Source organism: Trachypithecus francoisi, unplaced genomic scaffold, assembly GCF_009764315.1.
Source record: "Trachypithecus francoisi isolate TF-2019V2 unplaced genomic scaffold, Tfra_2.0 Lachesis_group1, whole genome shotgun sequence".
In the NCBI taxonomy this organism is placed as follows: domain Eukaryota; kingdom Metazoa; phylum Chordata; class Mammalia; order Primates; family Cercopithecidae; genus Trachypithecus; species Trachypithecus francoisi.
In genome coordinates this window covers 83,275,555-83,302,625 of record NW_022681454.1, presented here as the reverse complement: position 1 = coordinate 83,302,625, position 27,071 = coordinate 83,275,555, and the positions used below count along the sequence as shown (strand labels likewise).

Sequence of the window (27,071 nt, the reverse complement as noted above, 5' to 3'; positions counted from 1 at the left end):
TTTTTAGTAGAGACGGGGTTTCACTGTGTTAGCCAGGATGGTCTCGATCTGACCTCGTGATCCACCCGTCTCAGCCTCCCAAAGTGCTGGGATTACAGGCTTGAGCCACCGCGCCCGGCCTTAAAAGTAATTATTACACGAGATGACTAACTTGTCTACATGTTTCACAGGGACCTCGGTGACAACGCTGTGAACATCTATGAATTCCACATTCAAGTACTTTGTCACAACTGTCTCCACAAGTTGGTACATCTTCTGTACAAGGCAAAGAAAACCCTAAAAACAGACAAAAAGTCAATGTTAATAATAAGATACATTATTATTAAACATCAACAAAATGCTATGTTCTTCAAGCTCCCTAAGGAATGCTGGCACTTTCAGACTATAAATTTTTGTATCCACATAATCATTGGGAAAAATTAACTTTAATGAAAATAATCCCTAATATTTGTTAAGCTTATGGCTTTTAAAAAGAAATTTGACACGTTACCATCCTCAAGAAACATATTTTTATGGGCTATCTCCTTCAGATATAGTTATCTGAAGAAATGAGTAAAGACTACATAAATCATTCATGAATTTTCCTAATTTAAAAATTTGTTTTAAAAAATTTGCTCTGAACTACCCCACAAAGACAAAAAGAAAGATGTAGACTTTAAAACAATATAAAACTCAGGCCAGGCGCAGTGGCTCACACTTACAATCCTAGCACTTTGGAAGGCCGAGACAGGAGGATTACTTGAGGCCAGGAGTTCGCAGCTAACCTGGGTAACACAGGGAGAACCCATCTCTACAAAAATTTTTTAAAATGAGCCAGCCATGGTGGCAGGTGCCTGTATTCCCAGCTACTGAGAAGGCTGAGGCAGGAGGATCACTTGAGCCCAGGAGTGTGAGACTGCAGTGAGCTAGGATCACACCACTGCACTCCAGCCTGGGCAACAGAATGAAACCACCTCTCTTAAAAAACTGCAACAACTACAAAATTATAAAACTCACCTTTAACATAAACATATTGTGACAAGTATTAGAAGCAGTCTTATACATATGATGCTGTTATTTGTGGGGAGTCAAAGAAGCTGACTCAAAGTGCTATCCTACTATGCCTTTACCTCAAAGCAGCCTAAAATAAACTCACCTATAACCTATTACATAATAATGACAATAGCACAGCCTCTGCTATTATCAAACCCCACCAGAGTGGTACATTTGTTATAACTGATGTACTTACATTGACACATCATAATCACCCAAAGCTCATAGTTTATATAAGGGTTCACTCATGGTGTTGTATATTTTATAGGTTTGGACAAATGTATAATAACATATATTCACCATTACAGTATCACACGGAGGAGTTTCCCTACCCTGAAAATCTTCTATGTCTCTCCTATTTATCTCTCTCTCTCTCCCCAACCCCTGGAAGCCATTGATCACTACAGTTTGGACCTTTCCAGAACGTCATATAGTTGGAGGCTTAAATTTTGTAGCTTTTTCAGACTGGCTTCTTTCATTTAGTAATATGCACTTAAGTTTCCTGGAGCACGTCTTTTGAATGTCTTTTCATGGCTTGATAGTTCATTTCCTATATATAAAAAAAATAAGTCTTACTTGATTTCTGACATGGACAGAACCTTCTCCCAGATCGAGGACATTCTCCACAAGCACCAACATGGCAAACTTGCTCACATGTGTGATTACCACATGGCAGTGTTTTTCCACATACCTAAAATAAAATGCAATAAACACTAATGAAGGATTTAAAAGTTAACAAAAAAGACTTCATACAAGATACAATCCATTTTTCAATCACAAATAAACAACTGCTTATGTCCCTCTTATTTTACTTTATATTTTATACAGGTGTCATACATATGTGTATATATAGGTACATATATACATAGGTATATATAGGTACATATACATATATAGGTACATATATACATATGTATACACACACATATATTTCCTATGCACCAAAAAGCATATTTTAAAAATGCAATACAGAAAAAAACTACATGCAGCTTCATATGGCCTTTCACCAAGGAGTTCTAAGTGGCAGTAAAACCATGCCAATTCTAGGACAAGCAACCTATAAAACCAATCTTACTTCCTCAATTTGATGAATTCAAGAAGCAGAGAGGGGTGCTGGTTGAAGAGAGGGGAAAGAGAAGAAGGGGACAAGAGCTAGCAAGAAAGAGTACAAATGTAGTGAATCCAAAATTCAACAAATACCTGTTACTTTGAAAAAAATTTTTCCTCCAATAATTAAAAATAATATTAAATTTAAGAGTAGTTTCTTAAAACATGATATAATTCACCTGAGTTGTTACTCTTCCTTGCCTTTTATCCAACTAAACCTGATTAGCCTTGCTGCTTTCTAGGTTGTCTATGCTTTGTGTATTCTTTAATACCCACCCCTCGAAATGCATATAAACTTACTTGATCACAGTGCCATAGTGGACTTGCACAACTTCTTTCGGCTACTTTTTTGCCACAGACACACTTTTGTCTACTAACTCTTGGACAAGGCTGACAGCTTCCTAAAACCACAATGATAAATTAGCACAGAAATTGACTTTTGCTTAGTCAGAAAAATCTAATGGGTATGGCCTTTTACCTGCATGACAAGGATTTTCACACTTATGTTGCCCACAAAGCAACTTCCGTCCACATGGCAGCTGACAAGACCATTCCTTGGCACTGCACCTACGAGGGATAGGTTTTGCTTTCTTACAGTAACAAGTAGTTGTGACCATCTTTGGACAAGGAGGGCAGGGACCTAGAATTCAGTAAAAGCAAAAAAAAAAAAAAAAAAAAAATCTCAAGTCAGAAACTAAAACTTTCAATTTCTACACCTATCAATAATTTCTAGAACTTTCTTTACTGATACTTGAAAAAAGGCAGTAACTTTCAATATTTTCTCATGGCAAACTTCAATTGTGAATTCAACTTTTACAATTTTTTTTTTTTTTGCCTCAACATAAGAAGAAATAATCACCCACAAACAATTAAAAATGCAGTATATAACTCACCTGGATGACAGAGGAGTAAACATTTATGGCCACAAGAAGGTTTAAATTCACGCTCACATACTTGGCCGCATGAATGAGGCACAAGCCACGGATCTAAAGGTGGATCTTCCACTTTTCCACAATAGCAATAGTATCTACTAGGTGTTTCAGATCGTTTGTACTCAAACCTACATTTTGGACTACAAAGAAGAATAAATTATTAAAGCTAACTTCGCCTTTAAAAGCAACATGAGAGACAGAAATATAAATAAACTTAGTAACAGAGTATATTCTGTTAAATTAGTTTTATGTTAAGGAACTCTGCTCCATCTTTGTTTTTTTTTTTTTTTTTGAGGCAGAGTCTCGCTCTGTCGCCCAGGCTGGAGTGCAGTGGCGCGATCTCGGCTCACTGCAAGCTCCGCCTCCCGGTTCACGCCATTCTCCTGCCTCAGCCTCCTGAGTAGCTGGGACTACAGGCGCCCGCCACCGCGCCCGGCTAATTTTTTTTTTTTTTTGTATTTTTAGTAGAGACGGGGTTTCACCATGGTCTCGATCTCCTGACCTTGTGATCCGCCCGCCTCGGCCTCCCAAAGTGCTGGGATTACAGGCGTGAGCCACCGCGCCCGGCCCATCTTTGTGTTAGTAAAAAAAACAAGATCTTATTAAAATCTATTTCAACCATATAGAACAGCACTGTACAATACAATGTGCTGAGATGATGAAACAGTTTTATACAGGGATTGTCCAATACAGTAGCAATTAGCCACATACTGTGAGCACTTGAAACGTGGCTAGTGCTTACAACTGAGGAAGGAATCAAATTTCTTATTTTATAATTTCTGAATATTGAAATAGCTACATGTGGCCAGTTACCATGAATTAAACAGCACATATATAGAATACAGCTACAAAAAGAAAGTAACATTAGTTTTCTACTAACCACCTGAACTTTATTCTTGAGAAATTCACTCTGCTTTTCATAAAGCTCAACTTTTTAAGTTTTGTTTTGTGGATTACAAATAAACAAAATATATTAGCAACAGCAAACAGAAGAGAGAAGTCAGGTTATAGACAGGCAATACCGCAAGAAACACGACTACAATTTAGAATTAAGGGGAAATAAACTTGAAAATAAAGAATTTCATAATTCATAACATCTAGCACAAAAAAATATAATTTTTTTTTTTCTTTTTTGAGACAGAGTCTCACTCTGTCACCCAGGCGCAATCTCGTCTCACTGTAACCTCTGCCTCCTAGGTACAAAAAATTCTTGTGCCTCAGTGTCCCAAGTAGCTGGGACTACAGGTGTACGCCACTACGCCCAGCTAATTTTTTGTATTTTTAGTAGATTCGGGGTTTTTGCCATGTTGGCCAGGAGTTGAAACTCCTGACCTCAAGTGATTCATCAGCCTTGGCCTCCCAAAGTGCTGGGATTACAGGCATGAGCCACTGTGCCCAGCCCAAAAAAAAGATATAATTTGAATGTGCCTAAGTCAAAGAAAAGTTCAAGTACCATGAAAGGCTTTAAACTTCCATCATTAAAATAAATAAGTTTTGGTAGTAGAAGTGTTAACCTTCAGCTCTATCAGAAATGTACTTGTAGATCATCATAGATCACTTCATTCTCAAAAGACGCTCTAACTTTATCCCCCAGACAAATGAGTATAGTTAGTACATTACACTAGAACAAGTTTCATATTAACATTTAAATTTCTTTTGTATCATATACAAAATATTTTCATTGTCATGAGAATATGTTCGGTTTCCAAATAAATGCCACATAAATATTCAAAATAACCAAAAGATATTTGTTCTTGTAATGAAAAATCAAAAACAAAATACTAAGTTCATCTGTCTCTGGAATAAATAACTGGCACTTTATTGGAAGAATTCAATTTTTTTTTTATTAAAAGTGTTTACTATTCCTTTAAGCCAGTGTGGAGGGGGATATGTATTTTTAATAAGCATGGGTATGGATGACTAATAGGCAACTCAACATACCTTAACACTGCCCATCAGCACTGAAACTGAACTGGCCCAGTGAGGGTAATATATGCAAATGTATGAGTTTTCTTTTAAAATGGGATGACAACAATGAAATGTAATTATGCTAGATCTTCTTCATTAAAAAGTAGTATCTTAGTAGAAACCTGCATTTTAAATTTTTTATTTTCATAAAATAACTTAAAATTATTAACATTTTACCAAGTTCTAGCTCCATCTTGATGAAGATTAAACAAAATGGGTTCTTAACCAGAATGGTCATTTATTTTCTTAAAAAAATATGAAATATGGAACACAAAGTATACGGCACAGCTGATTAAACTGTTGTTCCTTTTAAATTAGAAGTAACAGTACTTTTTTTTTAATTGATCCTTTCCTCCTCTATGGCAAAATGACTACTTAAAACAGAAGTGAGAAGAGTGAGGGTAAAAAAATATATACATAAGGTTTAAATCTCTAAACTAACAAGCTGGAACACCTGGCTTAATTCTGTACCTATTAAACACTAAAAGTCCTCCACCACAAGTAAATAATATGCAGGAGTAAAACAAATATACTTTGAAATGTTTGAAACAGTTTTCAAAAAGTGTGCATTCAATAAAAGAAAAATGACATTTCTACAAGCAAGGACAAAAGACATAACTCAGCTGAAAGAATAGCAAAAGCACTGAATTTAAAAGTAAGAAATCCTAGGTTTCTCCACTACTTAAGAGTGAACAGCATGAAGTCATTTCCCTTCAATTAACTTCAATATCCCCATTGGTAACAGGAAAATAAAATCTCTCACAGATTGCTGAGAATTATTTTTACATACTCTTCTAAAAGTCACCAGCATGTCTAAATGTTTTTTAAAAACTACACCACTGGCCAGATGCGGTGACTCACGCCTGTAATCTCAACACTTTGAGGGGCCAAGGTGCGTAGATCACATGAGGCCAGAAGTTCAAGACCAGCCTGGCCAACATGGTGAAACCCCATCTCTACTAAAAATACAAAACTTAGCCGGACATGGTGGCGGGCACCTGTAATCCCACCTACTCTGGAGGCTGAGACAGGAGAATCGCTTGAACCATACAGGCAGTGGCTGCAGTGAGCCGAGATCACACCACTATACTCCAGCCTGGGCAACACAGCAAAACTGGCTCAAAAAAATAAAAATTTAAATTAAAAAAAAAAAAAAAAACTCAAAATTTTAAACATAAAATTAGTTACTAAAGTTACAAAATGTGACCACACAGAGCCCCTGAAGCTTACGCTTCACTACTTTGACAGTCAATCTACCTCTCTGGACAGCCAACATGAATAAGTTTCTTGTTGTCTTTACTTAGCAGAGATATAAAATTCGACTCTCCAACTCTTTCTAGAAATATAACAAAAGTTCTCAAGACCAAATAATCATCAATAATAAGCAAAACTAATAAATGTAAAAAAAAATGATATTGTATAATATACACCTGCAGTTTTGAGATTTGGGAGGATAAAACTGGGACTCATAATCAAAATACATTAAATGATAGTCTTGTACAATTTAATAATAATGCATCCTCATAGAATTCTGGACAAGAAGATCACAATTATGAATGATTCTCAGTCCTACAGAAAACTGAAGTCCTTTCAAAGGATAATTAAGGAACTGCTTTGCAGAGGAAAAATTAAGTCTGGATGATTTATTAGTTATACAAATTCAAATTGAAAAAAACCAGCCTTTATTAAGGTTCCATATATTCACACACCAAATGACTAATTAAAGGCCCAACATGGATATTGAAACCACCAATAAAGTAACGTAGAATCTACAATTTTAATTTATTCTACAATTTAATAATCTAACTAGGCCAGGTGCAGTGGCATGCCAGCCTAATTGGCACTTTGGGATTTTTTGGGATGGGTCACTTGAGGTCAGGAGTTCAAGACCAGCCTGGCAGACATGGTAAAACCCCGTCTCTACTAAAAATACAAAAAATTAGCCAGGCGTAGTGATAGGTGACTATAATCCCAGCTACTCAGGAGGCTGAGACAGGAGAATCTCTTGAACCCAGGAGGTGGAGGTTGCAGTGAGCCAAGATCGCCACTGCACTCCAGCCTGTGTGACAAGACTAAAACTCCATCTGAAAATAATAATAATAATCCAACTAACTAGACAAAGTTACCAAGGCCAGGGATAATCTCTCTTTCCAAAATCATCATCAGTCACAGAAGATACAAGAAACTCGCTGTCTTTAGCCCACTTCTGGATACAGGGCATGTGAAATATACAGAAACATCCCGAACAGCTCCAAACCTAAGACAAAGGTATCAGAAGTTAATATATGTTAATTTTTCTTTGTTAATTGTAAAATAATTTAAAATGAGTATCACACTAAACTATTTTCAAGAGCTATCTAAGGATTAAAGAAAAAAGGTCTTTCCTTCCAGTATAACAGAACTGTTTCATGGGAAATGCATTTAAAGTAGAATATGTTAAAGAAAATTATTGTTAATCACACAGATTCATTCAGCTAGAAATAATTACTGCTAACATTCTGGACAGTCTCCAAATTTATATATATATATTTTTTCATACTTTTAAAAAATAAGGTCATACTATAATAACTGAAATGTAATTTTATAGTCTTTTTTATGAAAGCATATTTATAGCTATACATTACATCATGTAGACTTAGGTACTTAAATTTCTTGTTGTTGGATGGTTATTTCCAAGTATAAATAATACTACGAAAGAATCCTTAAACATAAATATGCACATATATATCTCCATAGCCCTTTTGTTACATAAAACCTGTTAGTCTAACACCTAACTAATGCTAAATTTTAAAAATTAGGTAATCAAAAACTAAGAATATACATAATTTAAAAGCTTAAGAAATAATACTAAATTCATTTTTAAAACCTGCCAAATACTTTGATAAAACTGATAAAAATCAGTTCCCCTTTTCTTATAACATTTTACAACTGTTTGAGAAAATCAGATATGTAGCATACTGCATGAGCTAACAACAGCATTAAACAGCCAACTTCTTAGTTTGGGTTACCCCCAAAGCAGTATCTGAGATAAGAACTTGGATGCAGGAGTAAGGGGACTAGACGGGAAAAAGAAATGCCAATGAATGGCATATTGTTGAGCTGATTACCACTAAGGGCCACAGAAGCTCAATCCTACAGGGGACCGTCTGCAGAACCATGTAAAACACGCCTTGGACTGCCCAGCCCCAACAACTAATGGTAAGGAGGTTGGGGCATTCACCTACCAAGTCCCTGTGGTGCAATGTTGCTGCAAGGGGCTTTAACTATCCAGTGCTTCTGCACTATAGCCATGAACTAGCTAAGTCAGTTTCCAAGAAGAAAATTCAGAGGTGGAAAAAACGCACACACACAGCAAGTGTTTAAAGTGGGTTTGTATCTGCATGCAGAGATTATGCATTTCCTGTAGCTGAAATCAAAGTAAACCAACTAGGTGTGACTCTAGGCACAAAAGGAATCTATATCTGATATACTCTTCTATCCAACCAGAGCATGTTAAATTTCTGATTCACTCTACATGACCAAACTATTTCATCTGACTTGATTTGCTTTCTTTAGGCAATGCTGCTATAATAGCAGTGAATTAATCTAAGGTCTAAATGTTGAGTCTTTCATATTCAGTAATCACTTCTTAATTGCTTCATTAATGCCCTTTTAAATTTACATATAGATATTTTTATCACTAGGCCATAGCTCCTCCAAGGACATGAGTTTTGTCCGAATCTCTCTCCCCACTGACCCTCACCACTTCCCAAAATGCCTTTAACACAGGATACGCTAACTAATTAAGCCATAAGTGTTATTGCCAAGTTCTACTTTCTTGAAGATAGGGACTGTATCTTTTTCCAAACCCAATAAAAGTAGTAAAATATAGTACATTTTAACATTTCACTTTTGTGGGAATCTATAAAGTACAGATGCTAAAAATGTTCTATCAAATCAACATTTGCATTAAAACTGAGGACAACTAAGTTATTTCAATAGTGCTAAAAATACTGGATACTCATTTAGTGGTAATTTTTTTTAAATTACGTATTTTAAAATGAAGATCAATTCATATACAAAATTCTCAAATGAAGTATTTTTAAACAAAAGTAAACAAAAGAATAAATCATTAAGTATTGTAAGTGCAAACTAAGATATTTTGGGAAGATACATTAATATAAATAAGGAGAAAAACTTACTGCTTGGTTTCTCTTCACCGAAGCAATACAAATTAAGCATGTCATAGCCCCTGCTTGAAAAGCTTCATTTACATATTGTTTTGTTCGCTCTAATTCACGTGTATCTCCATCTGGAAATTAAAAGATTGAAAATCTCATCCTAAACAACATCTGAAAATAACACAAACTCACTAATAGCACCACATTACGTAAGAACTGTCTAGCAATATCAATTGCTCAAAATATAGCTGTAAAACAAGAAGTTTTTTTAAAAAAGTAACCAATGAGCTGTCAAGAGGTAACAAAGTCTGTGTATTAAATCTTGTGTACATGGTTCAAAATCAGCACCTCAGCTCTCTCTGTTATATTTACTTTTTTGGCTGTTACAATTCTCAACAAATTTGGTGGAGGCAGAGCCATAAGCAAGAGCTGGAAGATGTAAAGTCTTAAGGAAAAGCAAAGTGTGAAAGGAAAAGCCTAATTAGTAGAGTCACTTAGCATAAACATAAGCATAGATGTGAGTGCGTGGCGGTGTGTGTGTGTTTGTGTGTGTGTGTGTGTGCGCGTGTGAATTTAATAGGTGTATTCTTAATAAAAACTTGTTGATGAAAAGACCCTGAGGTTTTTACAGTACAATAACCACATCTCATGAAATATGTTCACTACTTCTGCTTAAGAAGGCAGAATAAGCTTTTCAGAAAAAACAGTACCAGACATTATTTTCTTTGAGTAATTACTAAGTGCTTATTTGCTAGACACTGTACTATTAGTACTTCAATAGGATTAAATGAGCTATTATCTTCATTTTACAAATGAGAAAACTGAGACACAAAAGAATTAACTTCAGTTTGCCTACAAAGTGAACCCTCTTAACCTCTATGCTATACTGCAGTGAGCAGTTACTGCAGGAAGGTCCAACAAATAACAAGTAACAGCAAAATGAAAAATAGAACAAGTCCCCTAAAGCACAAATGACAACAAAAGGGCAATAATCTGAGTCACTTCAGTATGAGAAAAATAAGCCTGCATGGCTTTAGAACAATAAAGATACGTTCAATAGAGGTTGACTGAGTCTTCAAAAAAAAGTAGATTAAAGCATAAACTAACATAAGTACAGAACTTATCATGGTAATAACGTGGTTCAAGCCAAAATTTACGTTGCCAAAAAGAAAAATGACATAAACAGGACATGTGACTAATTCTTTACTTTCTAAAATCATCTGAGTAAACACAGCACTTACAAAAGCTTGCCCTACCATAAAATAAATGTGATTTAGGACATTAAACAAAATAAACACAAACGTACTCTCAAAACTATAAATTATTATAAAATTATTACAGACAATTGCTTTATTTTAAACAAACATTGTAGTTTTTTAAAAAATCCTTAAGAGCAGAATAATAATATGGGGTGTCTATTTTGCTTTTCAACTAAGCTGGCATTAACAGATACAAAACATTTTAAATTTCATCTAATTTAACAGCTAACTCAAAAAACAGTATTTAAGAAGAAGACAGAACAGATTTTTACAAAATAAAAACTAATCTTATATTTTAAAAATTTATGTAAGATTTCTTTGAAACATTTACAGTTTGGCTGCATCAATAAAATGTACTGCCCAGCACTTCACAGTGGATAGCATGGCATTTGAAGTCATGCATTTTAAAAAGATCACTCTGGCAACTAAAGAAAAATGAGTATGTGGAGGCCAAGACTGAAAGCAGAAGTACCAGTTAAGAGGTAGTTACAGCAGATAAAGCAAAAAATGACCTTGAGCAAGTTACCTAATGTGTCTCAGTTTTCTCATCTGTAAAATTAGTAGTAACAGTTATCTACCTCACAATTATTATATGGATTTAATCCACACGTTAAGCAGCTGTAAAGGCTTAAACTAGGCAGTACACAGGCAGAGTAACAGTAGATTTAAGAAATTTAGGAAGTAAAACTTAGGAGCACTTGGTGACAATGAGATTGTATCAGTTTTAAAAGCTGATGTTCATGTCAACATTCAGAAGGAAGAGTGCTGTGTCTGCTGAGCTGTCTGACATGGGTAGAGGGAGAATTGCAGTAAACAACATGCATATGCCATCTCTGCTCCCAGATGTCTGGCTTGGGAGGGTGACTGAGAAAACTGTAGTGCTATTAAGATAAAGAACACAAAAGAATAAATAAGTTCTCTTTCAACAGCAGTTTGATGTGTCCATGCACCAGCAAGATAGAGATACTCATCAGGAAGTTGGCCATGCAAGTCCGAAATTTGAGAGAAGAATCACAAAAATGCAAAGGCTGTGCTCAAATAAAAATGAACTCCTTTGGTAAAGTCCTGGTCTTCAATTCAATAATGTTAAGGTGGGAATCATCGCATTACTCTGGCATGTATGTTCTTAAATCAAGTGATCAGATTTTCTTACATTGGTAGAGGCAAAGGAATGGGAATCAAATACTAATGGATTTTATACAAAACACAGCATAAAAAAATTACCATAACACTGTAAGACTAAAAGCAGATTAAAAATTAATAAAACTTACAAATGACAAATGTTTTCTACATACTAGACTGAAAGACATTATTGCATTTTCTGTTGTAAAATAAAATCTGACTCTATCTAGAATGGTTCAAGCGAAGTCCTCTCAAAGCAGAAAACTTCTTAAGATTATTTTCTATAAAGTCCTTTAGAAACAAGAAACCCTCTAATCTTAGAGTTACTTTTTATCAGTTCTCACCTTGCCAAACTAGACTTCTCGGCCAAACTTCCTAATCTTAATTCCTTAGCAATTATGGGAAATTCCTTAGAAACCTACTTGATGATGTGCAACTATCTTCATGATCCTATCAGTATACTCAGGCTACCTAATCGCCAAGGTTATGGGTTGGGAAGGAAAGGGTGAAATACATAAATCCTTCTGTCTGAAGACTTGAATAACTCTCAGCCAGGCACAGTGGCTCACGCCTGCCACTTTGGGAAGCTGAGGTGGGAGAATTCCCTGTAGCCAGGAATTCAAGACCAGTCCTGGCAACACAGGAAAACCCTGTCTCTACAAAAAAATTCTAAAAAAATTAGCCAGGCATGGTGGTGTGCGCTTGCAGTACCAGCTACTTGGGAGGCTAAAGCAGGAGGGTCACTTGAGCTCGGTAGTTCAAGATTGTAGGGAGCTATGATCACACCACTGCACTCCAGCCTGGGCAATAGAAGAAGACTGTCTCCAAAAAAAAAAAAAAAAAGACTAACTCTCATGCTCTTTATTGCCTTTATGAGAACTCATGCTCAAACTCTGCTATGCTTCTGATTCTGTTGTACCAACAGTCCTGAATCCTGGCATCACTGGCCTTATACTTCTCATGAAAGCACAATATAATAACTAAGGAATACATTAGTATAGAGTAGAAGAGAGCTTAGGATGTGGGGCCTTATGATCACGGGAAGACATGACTGAAAAAAGAAACAAAATTTTTAAAAGAAAGCAGCAGCTATGATAGAAAATCTCTAATAATCAAGCCACAAAATACATTAAACATTCCAGCAAACAGATATACAGCACAGACTACACAACAGGCACTACCGTAAGCACTACGGTACTTACACATAGTGATTCATTTCATCCTAACAACTCTAAGGTATTTAGTGTCACTATACCCATTTTACAAAAGAAGAAACTGAGCCCCTAAGATGCTAAGCAATATGTCAAACATCCTACAGCCAAGTAGCAAAGCCAAGAATCAAACCATGGCAATCTGACTCAAATATCAATGTTCTTAACTGCTGTACAACGCTGCTTTTTCCCCATAAACAGGTACAAAAGTAACCGTCTAATCTCCTCAGAATTTTTCTGCTTTTACAGAGAAGGTGCAATCAGCCCAGTAACGGCTCTAAAGCTAAGTAAACTAGGTTTAAACCCAGCTCTGCCAATTACTAATTGTGTAACTCTAGGAAAGTCACCTCTTCTCTGTAGAATTGTTTCCCAAAATATTTCTAAGGTTTTTCCTGGTTTTAACAGTATACTAAAGTAAGAAAAAGAACCAAGCAAGGGTATAAATATATATTACTAATAAAAGATATATAAACAATATGACATTTCTACAAATATATTAATAAATGTTGACATTACGTGCAAAATACTTCTTTTTTTTTTTTTAATTGAGACAGTCTTGTTCTGTCTCCCAGGCTGGAGTGCAGTGGCACGATCTTGGCTTACTGTAACCTTCACCTCCCAGGTTCAAGCAATTCTCCTGCCTCAGCCTCCTGAGTAGCTGGAATTACAGGCATGCGCTACCATGCCCAGCTAATTTTTTTGTATTTTTAGTAGAGACGGGGTTTCACCATGTTGGCCAGGCAGGTCTCAAACTCCTGACCTCAAGTGATGCCCCCGGCCTTGGCTTCCCAAAGTGCTGGGGTTATAGGCATGAGCCACTGTGCCTAGCCTACATGCAAGAATATTTCCAATAATAATTTTAAAGTATAAAAGGCAGAAAGTTTGACAATATCTACATTTAAAATAATCTATTTTTACACTTAATACTAAAGTGGTACACAGCAACACCACTTTGGCCCGTTCGCACATAAACATATGTGGCTTTAAGAGCAACCAGATATAAACCACAGATAACACGAATGTACACGTAAAACCTGAGGGAATTTAGGTTTTTTTTTTTTTTTTAAAGTATGGCTAGGTGCAGCACATGCCTGTAGTCTCAGCTACTCAGGAAGCTGAGGCAGGAGGATCACTTGAGCCCAGGAGTTCGAGGCTGCAGTGAACTATGATTGTACCACTGCACCCAGCCTGGGCAACAGGATAAGACCCCAACTCTAAAAATAAATACATCAGATGTTGTAAATAAGATATAAAATAAGGAAGTAAAGAATTAAAAAGACTTCAAGACACATTTAACATGATGAAAAAAATGAATAGATTGAGGGGGTACACAAAGTCCTCTAGTTAAATTAAATCATCAAAACCAGAAAAAACTTGCCCCAGTTTGTTGCTCCGGAGCTTTAGCAGCCCTATCCAAGCTTTCTACTGAAACGCCCATTAAATACACACAAAGGCCTCCCAAGGCTATACAAGAGCCACTGCCATTCTATTTGCTTTATAGAAAAATTAGTGTCACACAATATATAACTCAAATACCAAAGTGTACAAAAATTCAACTCTAGAACACACAGTGCTCATCTTAAGACATAACATCTATTCTATATAGAAAAAAGGCATTACCAAAAAAAATGTCAGGAATATAGTTTCACTGACGTCAAAGGTCAAAATTTAGATGATCAGTACCTGTCTGAGTAGTGTATGTTATAAACGTATTTGCAACTATTTTTCCTTGTTTTCCTTCAAAATCTTCATCTCCTTCTTCTTCAGATGAAGAGCTAAAGTGTTCTTCAACAAGTTTTCTGGCTGCAGCTTGGTTAGCTTTCTTGATTTCTTCAAATTTTTTCTGAGACATTAGCTCTGTTTAAAAGAAAAAAGTTTCATTTCTGCAAAACAATCTCTCAAAAAGAAAAGCATAATGTGCTATCATTTTACAACATGCATTTCAAAGTCACCTTTGGAGCATTCTATCTTCCTGTAATCCATGAGAAAAGTATTTTCAAATTCCTTGACACACAACTAAAGAGAATACCACAACAAAAACTTTCACTTTTGTAAATATCCTGCTAAAATGCGGCAAATGTGTATGAAAACAGTGATTAACAAATCAAGAAAAAAAATACGAAAATACGATAGAATTATCAAAATACTGGTGATCAACTTCAAAATAAGAACTAACAAAAATTAAGACATTTTAAAGTACATTGTGCACAATAATTTTTAAGAAGTGAGGAAACATGTCCACAGTGAGCACATAAAGAATCAGGGAAGGTAGGTACTTCAATACACCACCTTCTGAACAACAGGTAGGATAGGACAGGACAGTCCAGCCCAGTCCAGCCCAGCCCCACCAAAGAGTTTGTATCAACAGTACTCACTATGCACCTACTATATTTATAATCGGCTTCTTAGGTCAAGAACTTTTTGCCTTTATTATTGACTTTTTGTGATCACAAAAAAATAAACATTTTACATTAATCCACACAAAATATTAACATGGAAAACATGTTTCTTCCAACTTCATTCCAAAAAGAATGTTAATTTTGGATTTGTTCTTCCACTAGTTAGCACTATCTGTACTTCTCATTTTGTTACTTGATTAATCATGCAAAACAAAATCAGATTACTTCACTGCACATACTCCCAAAGAAGCTTCAAACTTCTTGAGAGCAAGGACCACGGGGATTTTCTTCAAGCACTAAGTGTTAATAAGCTCTTATGGACAGCAAACACAGTTTAAGAAAGGAGCCACAAACCTGCAGAATTGATCTGAGTTCATAAATTCCCATCTTGAGAGGATTTTAAATTTACTGATTGACTATTTTAAAATTCACATTGTACTTGAAACTTATGAGCCACTACCAAGAGAAGCTCTCTTATCTTAGGTGGTATATTCATACTTGATTATGTTCCCTCATGAAACATTTTCCTTTTCTTATTGCAACCAGTTTGGTTAGGGGTTATTAACAAAACAAACAGAGTATTTCAAGTAAACCAGGACAAAAATGTATATCATGCTTCCCTAGCAATATATGAGTACTGGGAAAAAAGAACTGGCTATGAGATATATAATTCAAAACTTGTCATAAAAGAGATGATAAATGTCAATCTATGGGAAATTAGCACTTAAAAGACATGAAAAAAGGCTGAATTGGACAGAGATAATGAGAACATTCATAACCTGGTAAATGTATTCATCTAACATCATCTCAAGGTGAAGACAAGTTGACAAGGCAACCTTCTCACGTATTATTTCTTACAGCCAAATCTCAACTATCCAGGTAGAGAATGCTTGTTTTCATTCTACCCACAAGATCTAAGAAAGTTTACCAAACCTGTTCACACGTCTCCATATTGCATACCTTATCATCACCACCATTAACTGCATGCTAAGACAATACAACCTACGTTTAAAATTAGCCTAGGAGAAAAATCACTCAGATACTCAATTCTGCTACCCACCCAAAAAAAAATGTATCCTGAAATCCATTCCAAACACAAAAATAAAATGATTTCAGGGATTATTTCCTCGGCCCCATGCACAACCGTAAGTGCTCCCTGGCTCCACGAAAACATGGTCTCGGATAAAAGATATTGATATATCGGAGGCAGCACCAGATATAGCCACAGAAGGACATGGAATTTGTAAATAGGAACTACAGTCAAGGAAGGTATCAAAAGCTCAAGTGCTTACAAGGAATAGAAAAGTCAAGAAACAAAGGCAAAGGTAAAGATGACAAATGACACCTGGCTCCAGAAATGAGAGAGAATGTGAGATGGAGCGCCCAAGTCCAATCTAAATGGGATTTCTGTGACTCAGCTGAGCTGACTGTTGCCATGCACAAAGATACTAAAGCCACCAGGTTGTTAACCAGATTTTTATAAACGACAAACAAAGGCTGACAACCAATCCACATATAAAACTCTGTGTTAACCAAACAACACTATAGACCAAATCAGAACACCGGGCCACATTTTACAACTTATGGTCTGGAGATTCAAGCAGGCAAGAGTGGAGGGAAGGAACAAAGGTAATACCACCTAAAATTAAGATGAAAGAGGTGCGATGGAAATCTACCTAGAGTGCCGAAAAGAGCTGCCACCTGAAAGGTTGGAGAAGTGGGCCGGATAACAAACTCCCGAAGGAGTGGAAAAGCAGTGAAAGAGAGAAGGCGAGGGCGGAGGCGGTCCTGACTAGCAACTGCCTTAGGAGGCATCCAGGTGAGCCCGCGGGAGGGAGCCATTCTCACCGCTGGCTGCGGGAGTCTGCAGGGCTTGGGATCCCGCTGGGCTGTGCCTGCTCCCTGAAGCCGCCGAGGTCGCGACTCCTCCCGGACTGGCGCCAAAAGGAACCGCGCCCACCGACCCCTTCTCTCGCCCTCCTCCGGCGCCGCGGAGATGGATTCCATTCCCTGAGGGGGCGGCAGTGGCCCGTCCCCGGGCTCGGCCTCGGCCACCGGCCACCTGGCGCCAGGAAGCTTCCATCCCTGCAGAAGAGAAAAAAAAAGAGTGGAAGGAGATGAGCGCGGCGAGGACCGAGGCGAAGGAGGAGAGAGTCGGTGCGGAAACCCCGTATGAGGGACCTAGTGAGGAAGGTTCCTGCAGGACGGGCACCGGATTTCAGGAGGTCGCGGCCCTGCCTTTACCGGAGGGCGAGTCCCCGCCAAGCCCGGGCTTTGGAGATGGACCGAAGAGGCGAGGGAAGACTAGGCAGAGAAATAAACCGCAGAGCAAGGAGCACACAGTGCCCAAGACGGAAAGCCGGAGGAGAAGTGAGGAGCGCCTCCTCAGCCTCTGGGGGAGTGTGGTAGGGGAAGAGTCACAGACTGACCCTGCGGCTCCTGCCGGGAACCAACCGCAGCGGTAGACCCCACTGAAAGCTACGTCTGCTTACCGTCGGCGCTCGCCCCAACAGACTACAACTCCCAGAAGGCCCCTCCCGCGGTCCGGCGACTGCGTGGCAGCACGGGCCGCTTCCTTATCCGGAAAAGTGCGGGGGTTGGGCGGGAGGGGAACCCCAAGCGCCTGCGCTGGCCTGGATAGGTCTTTGAAAACTACAACTCCCGGCGTGCTCTGGGGCTAGGGAGGGGCCGAAGGTCATAGGGGCGGACGGTGGTGGAGGTGGGCGGGTCCGGAGGGTCTAGTGACTCCCAAATTTGCTTCTGCTTCTGCAGGACTGCCCTAAACCCAGCTGGGTATGAGGTTTTCATAGCTCTGCCCCAATTGGCTCTCTGTCATATTTTATTATCCTTGCCTTTGGGCTTGCGGATGGCAGGAGGTGTCAAGGTAAAATAATCAAAAGCGCAAAGTTTGAGGATAGCCCACCTTAGAAACACCGACTCCTAGGAAAGCAGTCAGCCTTCCGAAGTAGAGATTTAAGATTTCATTTATGTAGGCAGAAACGGAGATGTTTTTAGGAGGATTACAACATTTTCTCATAGAAGGTTAGCGAATATTTACAACAATTTGCTTATAGACAGTATTTCTTTTTGGGAAGAGTACGTTTCACGTTTTTCGTAAAGGATTTTCTTTCATCTGATCTAAGCAAACCAGGGCAACAAAGCAGAAGTTAATCTATAAGGATCATTAAGAAGGCAGGAAGTGTTTGTCCTTAACTTCGTTTAATTCTCTCTACCCATTGTATAGAACAAGAAAAATAAGAAAGCAAGTTAATCTATAATCTGAGAAACAGAAGTTGTAACCATGTGTGACTCAGATGACAGTCACATCTCTCTCCAGGCTTAGTGAGTTTTAGGTTCCAACAGCCTTTAAATTGTATTTATTTTCATAGGGAAGTCTCACTAACAGGAAAAGCACTTACATTGAAAACGCTTTGAGATTGGCCACTGTGAAGGAGGGAAATTTGGGGGAGTGTTGCAGGAAACTGGCTTGAGTAGTAAAAGTACCGTTCTAAAATGCTAGAGCAATGTAGAAAATAAATCTAAAACCTGTTATTGTCATAGTCCTTTGTAGTGTGCAATGAGGCTTCCCTGGAACATGATAATTTTTACCTTCACGGCATCTCCCTAAAATAGATTTTGTTAAGGAAAATAGTTGAGGGCCAGGACCTAAATCTTATGATTTTGCTGAGTTTTCCCATAAGATACATATGCATATATACAGTCAGGTAGATTGCAAAAATTCATTCTGGGGTCTATCTGGGACTGAGAAACATATTGATGGCTCTGTGGGATTATACAGTCCTTAAACAGTCCTTCAACTTAGTTAATTCTTCTATTTTTATCATAAATTTCTATCATAATAGATAGCATTTATTAGATGTCAGGCACTGTTTAAAGTGTTTTACGTTATGTATTAACTAATTTCGTACTCACAGTAACCCTATTTATTATCCCCATTTTACAACTGAGAACACTGAGGCACAGAGAGATTAAGCAATTTGCCCTTGATCATACAGCTAGGAAGTAGTGAAGCCAAGATTCTATCCTAAGTAGTCTAATATTAGAAACCATGCTTTTAATGTCTTAAATGTAGACATTGAAGAATTGCCTATACATTAACCAAACTCAAAAATGACGTCCCATGGCCGGGCATGGTGTCTCACGCCTGTAATCCTAGCACTTTGGGAGGCCAAGGCAGGTGGATCACCTTAGGTCAGGAGTTTGAGGCCAGCCTGGCCAACATGGCAAAACCCTGTCTCTATTAAAAATACAAAAATTAGCTGGGCATGGTGGTGGGTGCCTATAATCACAGCTACTAGGGAGGCTGAGACAGGAGAATCGTTTGAACCCAGGGGGTGGAGGTTGCAATGAGCTAAGATCGTGCCATTTCACTCCAGGCTAGGTGAAAGAGCAAAACTTCATCTCAAAAAAACGAAAAGAAAAAAAGAAATAACATATCTGAGAATGATATAACTTCATTGGTTAGAAACTAAGAGGTGCACAGCAACTCTCTTAATGCTGCACTTGTATAAGAACTGTAAGTTTAAAGCTGCAACCAGCTTTCAAAGTTTGAAAACCCTGAAGCGAGATTTTTCTTCAGTGGGGTTTTCACATACAGGAAAGGAGCTGTTAAACTCTGAGAGAGAGTATAGTAATGATCACTAGGTAATGTCCAAGAAGTATTGAGTGGCTACTAAAAAGAGAGATCCTTCTTAGAATTGTGTTATATGCCAGAGAGCTGGACTAGCATTATATCTAAATCTCCATGTCAAACTTTCTTGAGAAATTTTTTCTGTTCCCGTGAATACCCAATAGCTAATAACAGTGACTGACAATCCTTGAGTGCTTTCTACATTCCAGCATTCTTCTAAGTCCTTTTTTCTTTTACTCATCTAATCTTCACAACAACCATGAAGTAGGTATTGTTATGGTCAAAACAATTTTTTTATTATACTTTAAGTTCTAGGGTACATGTGCACAACGTGCAAGTTTGTTACATAGGTATACATGTGCCGTGTTGGTTGGCTGCACCCATCAACTCGTCATTTACATTAGATATTTCTCCTAACGCTATCCCTCCACCAGCCCCCAACCCTGCAACAGGCCCTGGTGTGTGATGTTCCCCTCCCTGTGTCCATGTGTTCTCATTGTTCAACTCCCACTTATGAGTGAGAGCATGTGGTGTTTGGTCTTCTGTCCTTGTGATATTTTGCTGAGAATGATAGTTTCCAGCTTCATCTATGTCCCTGCAAAGGACATGAACTCATCCTTTTCTATGGCTGCATAGTGTTCCATGGTGTATATGTGGCGCATTTTCTTTATCCAATCTATTATTGATGAACATTTGGGTTGGTTCTAAGTCTTTGCATTGTGAATAGGGCCTCAGTAAACATGCCTGTGCATGTGTCTTTATAAGTAGCATGATTTATAATCCTTTGGGTATATGCCCAGTAATGGGATTGCTGGGTCAAATGGTATTTCTAATTCTAGATCCTTGAGGAATCGCCACACTGTCTTCCACAATGGATGAAATAATTTACACTCCCACCAACAGTGTGAAGGCATTCCTATTTCTCCACATGCTTTCCAGCACCTGTTGTTTCCTGACTTTTTAACGATTGCCATTCTAACTGGTGTGAGATGGTATCTCATTGTGGTTTTGATTTGCATTTCTCTGATGACCAGTGATGATGAGCATTTTTTCATGTGTCTGTTGGCTGCATAATTGTCTTCTTTTGAGAAATGTCTGTCCATATATTTTGCCACATCCTTTTTGATGGGGTTGTTTTTTTCTTGTAAATTTGTTTGAGTTCTTTGTAGATTCTGGATATTAGCCCTTTGTCAGATGGATAGATTGCAAAAATTTTCTCCCATTCTGTAAGTTGCCTGTTCACTCTGATGATAGTTTCTTTTGCTGTGCAGAAACTCTTTAGTTTAATTAGATGCCATTTGTTTAGTTTGGCCTTTGTTGCTATTGCTTTTGGGGTTTTAGACATGAAGTCTGCCCGTGCCTATGTCCTGAATTGCATCATCTAGGTATTCTTCTAGGGTTTTTATGGTTTTAGGTCTTGCATTTAAGTCTTTAATCCATCTTGAGTTAATCTTTGTGTAAGGTGTAAGGAAGGGATCCAGTTTCAGTTTTCTGCATATGGCTAGCCATTTTTGCCAACACCATTTATTGAATAGGGAATCCTTTCCCTATTGCTTGTTTTTGTCAGGTTTGTCAAAGGTCAGATGGTTGTAGATGTGTGGTGTTATTTCTGAGGCCTCTGTTCTGTTCCATTGGTCTATATATCTGTTTTGGTACCAGTACCATGCTGTTTTGGTTACTGTAGCCTTGTAGTATAATTTGAAGTCAGGTATCGTGATGCCTCCAGCTTTGTTCTTTTTGCTTAAAATTATCTTGGCTATATGGTCTCTTTTTTGGTTCCATGTTAAATTTAAAATAGTGTTTTCTAATTCTGCGAAGGAAGTCAATGGTAGCTTGATGGGGATGGTATTGAATCTATAAATTACTTTGGGCAGTATGGCCATTTTCACAATATTGATTCTTCCTATCCATGAGCATGGAATGTTTTTCCATTTGTTTGTGTCCTTTCTTATTTCCTTGAGCAGTGGTTTGTCATTCTCCTTGAATAGGTCCTTCACATCCCTTGTAAGTGTATTCCTAGGTATTTTATTATCTTTGTAGTAAATGTGAATGGGAGTTCACTCATGATTTGGCTCTCTGTCTGTTCTTGGTGTATAGGAATGCTTGTGATTTTTGCACATTGATTTTGTATGCTGAAGTTGCTTATCAGCTTAAGGAAATTTTGAGCTGAGTCAATGGTGTTTTCTAAATATATAATCGTGCCATCTGCAAACATAGATAATTTGACTTCCTCTTTTCCTAATTGAATACCCACCTTTTATTTCTTTCTCTTGCCTGATTGCCCTGGCCAGAACTGCCAATACTATGTTGAATAGGAGTGGTTAGAGAGAGCATCCTTGTCTTGTGCCAGTTTTCGAAGGGAATGCTTCTAGTTTTTGCCCATTCAGTATGATGTTGGCTGTGGGTTTGTCATAAATAGCTCTTATTATTTTGATATGTGTTCCATTAATAACTAGTTTATTGAAAGCTTTTAGAATGAAAGACTTGAATTTTGTTGAAGGCCTTTTCTGCATCTATGGAGTTAATTAATCTTGTGGTTGTTGTCGTTGGTTCTGTTTATGTGATGAATTATGTTTATTGATTTTCGTATGTTGAACAAGTCTTGCATCCCAGGGATGAAGCCGACTTGATCGTGGTGGATAAGCTTTTTGATGTGCTACTGGATTCAGTTTGCCAATATTTTATTGAGGATTTTCACATGGATGTTCATCAGGAATATTGTCCTAAAATCATCTTTTTTTGTGGTGTCTCTGCCAGGCTTTGGTATCAGGATGATGTTGGCCTCATAAAATGAGTTAGGAAGGATTCCCTCTTTTTCTATTGATTGGAATAGTTTCAGAAGGAATGGTACCAACTCCTCCTTGTACCTCTAGTAGAATTTGGCTGTGAATCCGTCTGGTCCTGGACTATTTTTTGGTTGGTAGGCTATTAATTATTCCCCCAATTTCAGAGCCTGCTATTCATCTATTCAGGGATTCAACTTCTTCCTGGTTTAGTCTTGGGAGAGTATAATTGTCCAGGAGAATATCCATTTCTTCTAGGTTTTCTAGTTTATTTGCGTAGAGGTGTTTATAGTATTCTCTGATGGTAGTTTGTATTTCTGTGGGATCGGTGGTGATACCCCCTTTATCATTTTTTATTGCGTCTATTTGATTCTTCTCTTTTTCTTCTTTATTAATCTTGCTAGCGGTCTATTTTGTTGATCTTTTCAAAAAACCAGCTCCTGGATTCATTGATTTTTTGAAGGTTTTTTTGTGTCTCTGTCTCCTTCAGTTCTGCTCTGATCTTAGTTATTTCTTGTCTTCTGCTAGCTTATGTGTTTGCTCTTGCTTCTCTAGTTCTTTTCATTGTGATGTTAGGGTGTCGACTTTAGATCTTTCCTTCTTTCTCTTGTGGGCATTTAGTGCTATAAATTTCCCTCTACACACTGCTTTAAATGTGTCCCAGAGATTCTGGTATGTTGTGTCTTTGTTCTCACTGGTTTCAAAGAACATCTTTATTTCTGTCTTCATTTCATTATGTACCCAGTAGTCATAGCTTCTAGGGTTTCTGCCAAGAGATCCACTGTTAGTCTAATGTGCTTCCCTTTGTAGGTAATCCAACCTTTCTCTCTGGCTGCCCTTACGACTTTTTCCTTCATTTCAACCTTGGTGCATCTGACAATTATGTGTCTTGGAGTTGCTCTTTTTGAGGAGTATCTTTGTGGTGTTCTCTGTATTTCCTGAATTTGAATGTTGGCCTGCCTCACTAGGTTGGGGAAGTTCTCCTGGATAATATACCGAAGAGTGTTTTCTAACTTCTTTCCATTTTCCCCATCACTTTCAGGCATACCAATTAAATGTAGATTAGGTCTTTTCACGTAGTCCCATATTTCTGGGAAGTTTTGTTCGTTTCTTTTCACTCTTTCTTCTCTAATCTTGTCTTCTCACTTTATTTCATTAATTTGATCTTCAATCACTGATATCCTTTCTTCTGCTTGATCAAATTGACTATTGAAGCTTGTGTATGCTTTACACAGTTCTCATACTGTGGTTTTCAACTCCATCAGGTCATTTAAACTCTTCTCTACACTGGTTATTCTAGTTAGCCATTCCTCTAACCTTTTTTCAAGGTTTTTAGCTTTCCTGCAATGGGTTAGAGCATGCTCCTTTAGCTTGGAGAAGTTTGTTATTACTGATATTCTGAAGCCTACTTCTGTCAACTTGTCAAACTCATTCTCCATCCAGTTTTGTTTCCGTGCTGGTGAGGAGTTGTGTTCCTTTGGAGGAGAAGAGGCATTCTGGTTTTTGGAATTTTCAGCCTTCTGCTCTGGTTTCTCCCGATCTTTCCGGTTTAATCTACCTTTGGTCTTTGATGTTGGTGACCTACAGATAGGGTGTTGGTGTGGATGTCCTTTTTGTTGATGTTGATGCTATTCCTTTCTGTTTATTAGTTTTCCTTCTAACAGACAGACGCCTCAGCTACAGGACTATTGGATTTTGCTGGAGGTCCACCCCAGACCCTGTTTGCCTGGATATCATCAGTGGAGGCTGCAGAACAGCAAATATTGCTCCCTGGTCCTTCCTCTGGAAGCTTTATCCCAGAGGGGCACCTGCCTGAATGAGGTGTCTGTTGGCCCCTACTGGGAGGTGTCTCCCAATCAGGCTACAGGGAATCAGGGACCCATTTTAGGAGGCAGTCTGTTCATTATCGGATCTTGAATGCCATGCTGGGAGAACCACTGCTCTCTTCAGAGCTGTCAGGCAGGCACATTTAAGTCTGCAGAAGCTGTCTGCTGCCTTTTGTTCAGATATGCCCTGCCCCAGAGGTGGAATCTAGAGAGGCAGTAGGCCTTGCTGAGCTGTGGTAGGCTCCACCCAGTTCGAGCTTCCCTGCCACTTTGTTTACACTGTGAGCATAGAACCGCCTACTCAAGCCTCAGCAATGACAGACGCCCCTTCCCCTCCAAGCTCCAGCGTCCCAGGTTGATCTCAGACTGCTGCACCAGTAGCAAGCGAGGTTCCGTGGGCATGGGACCCATTGAGCCAGGCACAGGAGGGAATCTCCTGGTCTGCCCGTTGTGAAGACTGTGGGAAAAGCACAATATTTTGGCAGCAGTGTCCCGTTCCTCCACAGTCACAGCTTCTCTTGGCTAGGAAAGGAAAATCCCCTGACCCCTTGCGCTTCCTGGGTGAGGTGATGCCATTCCCTGCTTTGGCTGCACCCACTATCCAACCAGTCCCAACGAGATGAACCAGGTACCTCAGTTGGAAATGCAGAAATCACCTGTCTTCTGTGTCGATCTTGCTGGGAGCTATAGACCAGAGTTGTTCCTATTTGACCATTTTGGAAGCAACTCCCCCATCAAAACAATTTCTTATTCAACATAGTAGCAGAGCCAGGATTGCAAATGGGTAGTGTGACTCCTGGCCTATACTCTTAATCACCATGCAAATGATAACTGTGTAAATGGATTTAGTGTTTACCTAGAAATTCCATTTATTTTTAAAGTACCTAAACAGGGAAAGGGCTCATATAATCAGGATTTTTCTCCTGCCATATTATACAATGAAAGTGATAATTACAATAACCACTTTGGAATCAGAAATAATCTTATGTGTTCACTGAGTGAGAAAACAAACACTTGTTGTATTATCATTGTAAATTTTTTGCAGTGGAGAGCTAGTATATATCATAAAGTGGAAGAATACGTAAGTTGAGAACACATTTCAAAAATTACCATTGCTTCTACAAGGAAAGCTACAAAACATTGCTGAAAGACATCATAGACAACATGAACAAATGGAAACACATTCCATGCTCATAGATTGGAATAATCAATATTGTGAAAAGAACCATACTGCCCAAAGCAATCTACAGATTCAGTGCAATTCCCTTCAAACTACCAACATCATTTTTCACAGAAGTAGAATAAACAATCATAAAATTCATGTGGAACCAAAAAGAGCCTGAATAGCCAAAGCAATCCTAAGCAAAAGAACAAATCTGGAGACATCCTATCACTGGTCTTCAAAGTATGCTACAAGGCTATGGATACCAAAACAACATAGTACTGGGGGAAAAAAAGTAGATGCATAGACCAATGGAATAGAATACAGAATTCAGAAATAAAGCCAAATACATACAGCCAACTGATCTACAACAAAGCATACAAAAACATAAATTGGGGAATGGACACCCTATTTAATAAATTATCTTGAGAAACTGGAAAGCCATGTAGAAGAATGAAACTGGATCCCCATCTCTCACCTTATCCAAAAATCAACTCGAGATGGACCAAGGACTAAAATATAAGACCTGAAACTCGGGGGCGCGGAGCAAGATGGCCGAATAGGAACAACTCCAGTCTCCAACTCCCAGCATGAGCGACACAGAAGACCGGTGATTTCTGCATTTTCAAATGAGGTACTGGGGTCATCTCACTAGGGAGTGCCGGACAATCGGTGCTGGTCAGCTGCTGCAGCCCAACCAGCGAGAGCTGAAGCAGGGCAAGGCATCGCCTCACCTGGGAAGCACAAGGGGGAAGGGAATCCCTTTTCCTAGCCAGGGGAACTGAGACACACAACACCTGGAAAACTGGGTAACTCCCACCCCAATACTGCGCTTTAAGCAAACGGGCACACCAGGAGAATATATCCCACGCCTGGCCAGGAGGGTCCCACACCCACAGAGCGTCCCTCATTGCTGACACAGCAGTCTGCGGCGATCTAACCGCAAGGCAGCAGCGAGGCTGGGGGAGGGGCGCCCGCCATTGCTGAGGCTTAAGTAGGTAAACAAAGCCGCTGGGAAGCTCGAACGGGGTGGAGCTCACAGCAGCTCAAGGAAACCTGCCTGTCTCTGTAGACTCCACCTCTGGGGACAGGACACAGCTAAAAAACAACACGGGAAGCAGCAGAGGCCTGTGCAGACCCGAAAGACTCTGTCTGACAGCTTTGAAGTGAGCAGTGGATCTCCCAACACGGAGGTTGAGATCTGAGAACGGACAGACTGCCTGCTCAAGTGGGTCCCTGACACCTGAGTAGCCTAACTGAGAGACATCCCCCACTAGGGGCAGTCTGACACCCCACACCTCACAGGGTGGAGTACACCCCTGAGAGGAAGCTTCCAAAGTAAGAATCAGACAGGTACACTCGCTGTTCAGCAATATTCTATTCTGCAACCTCTGCTGCTGATACCCAGGCAAACAGGGTCTGGAGTGGACCTCAAGCAATCTCCAACAGACCTATAGCT

The 27,071-nt window shown here is 38.8% G+C and overlaps 1 protein-coding gene across 3 annotated transcripts in view; it reads right to left on the bottom strand.

Annotated features, from left to right (window-relative positions):
* Positions 1 to 17,801, bottom strand: part of NFXL1 (nuclear transcription factor, X-box binding like 1) — a 74,849-nt gene extending 57,048 nt beyond the window's left edge. For 2 of the 3 annotated variants that reach the window (XR_004438035.1, XM_033214747.1), the window contains exons 1-10: positions 17,620 to 17,713; positions 17,039 to 17,275; positions 14,475 to 14,648; positions 9,221 to 9,330; positions 7,166 to 7,296; positions 3,033 to 3,211; positions 2,618 to 2,779; positions 2,440 to 2,540; positions 1,609 to 1,723; positions 152 to 276 (exon numbers count right to left, since the gene is read on the bottom strand). Coding sequence is in view for 2 of the 3 variants with exons in the window: in XM_033214747.1 (XP_033070638.1) it covers positions 152 to 276; positions 1,609 to 1,723; positions 2,440 to 2,540; positions 2,618 to 2,779; positions 3,033 to 3,211; positions 7,166 to 7,296; positions 9,221 to 9,330; positions 14,475 to 14,648; positions 17,039 to 17,273 (1,332 nt within the window). In the remaining variant the exon portion in view is untranslated. Of the gene's footprint in view, positions 1 to 151; positions 277 to 1,608; positions 1,724 to 2,439; positions 2,541 to 2,617; positions 2,780 to 3,032; positions 3,212 to 7,165; positions 7,297 to 9,220; positions 9,331 to 14,474; positions 14,649 to 17,038; positions 17,276 to 17,619 lie in introns of all 3 variants that reach the window. The other variant, XM_033214748.1, reaches the window with a different exon arrangement.
* Between the last annotated feature and the right edge of the window lie 9,270 nt (positions 17,802 to 27,071).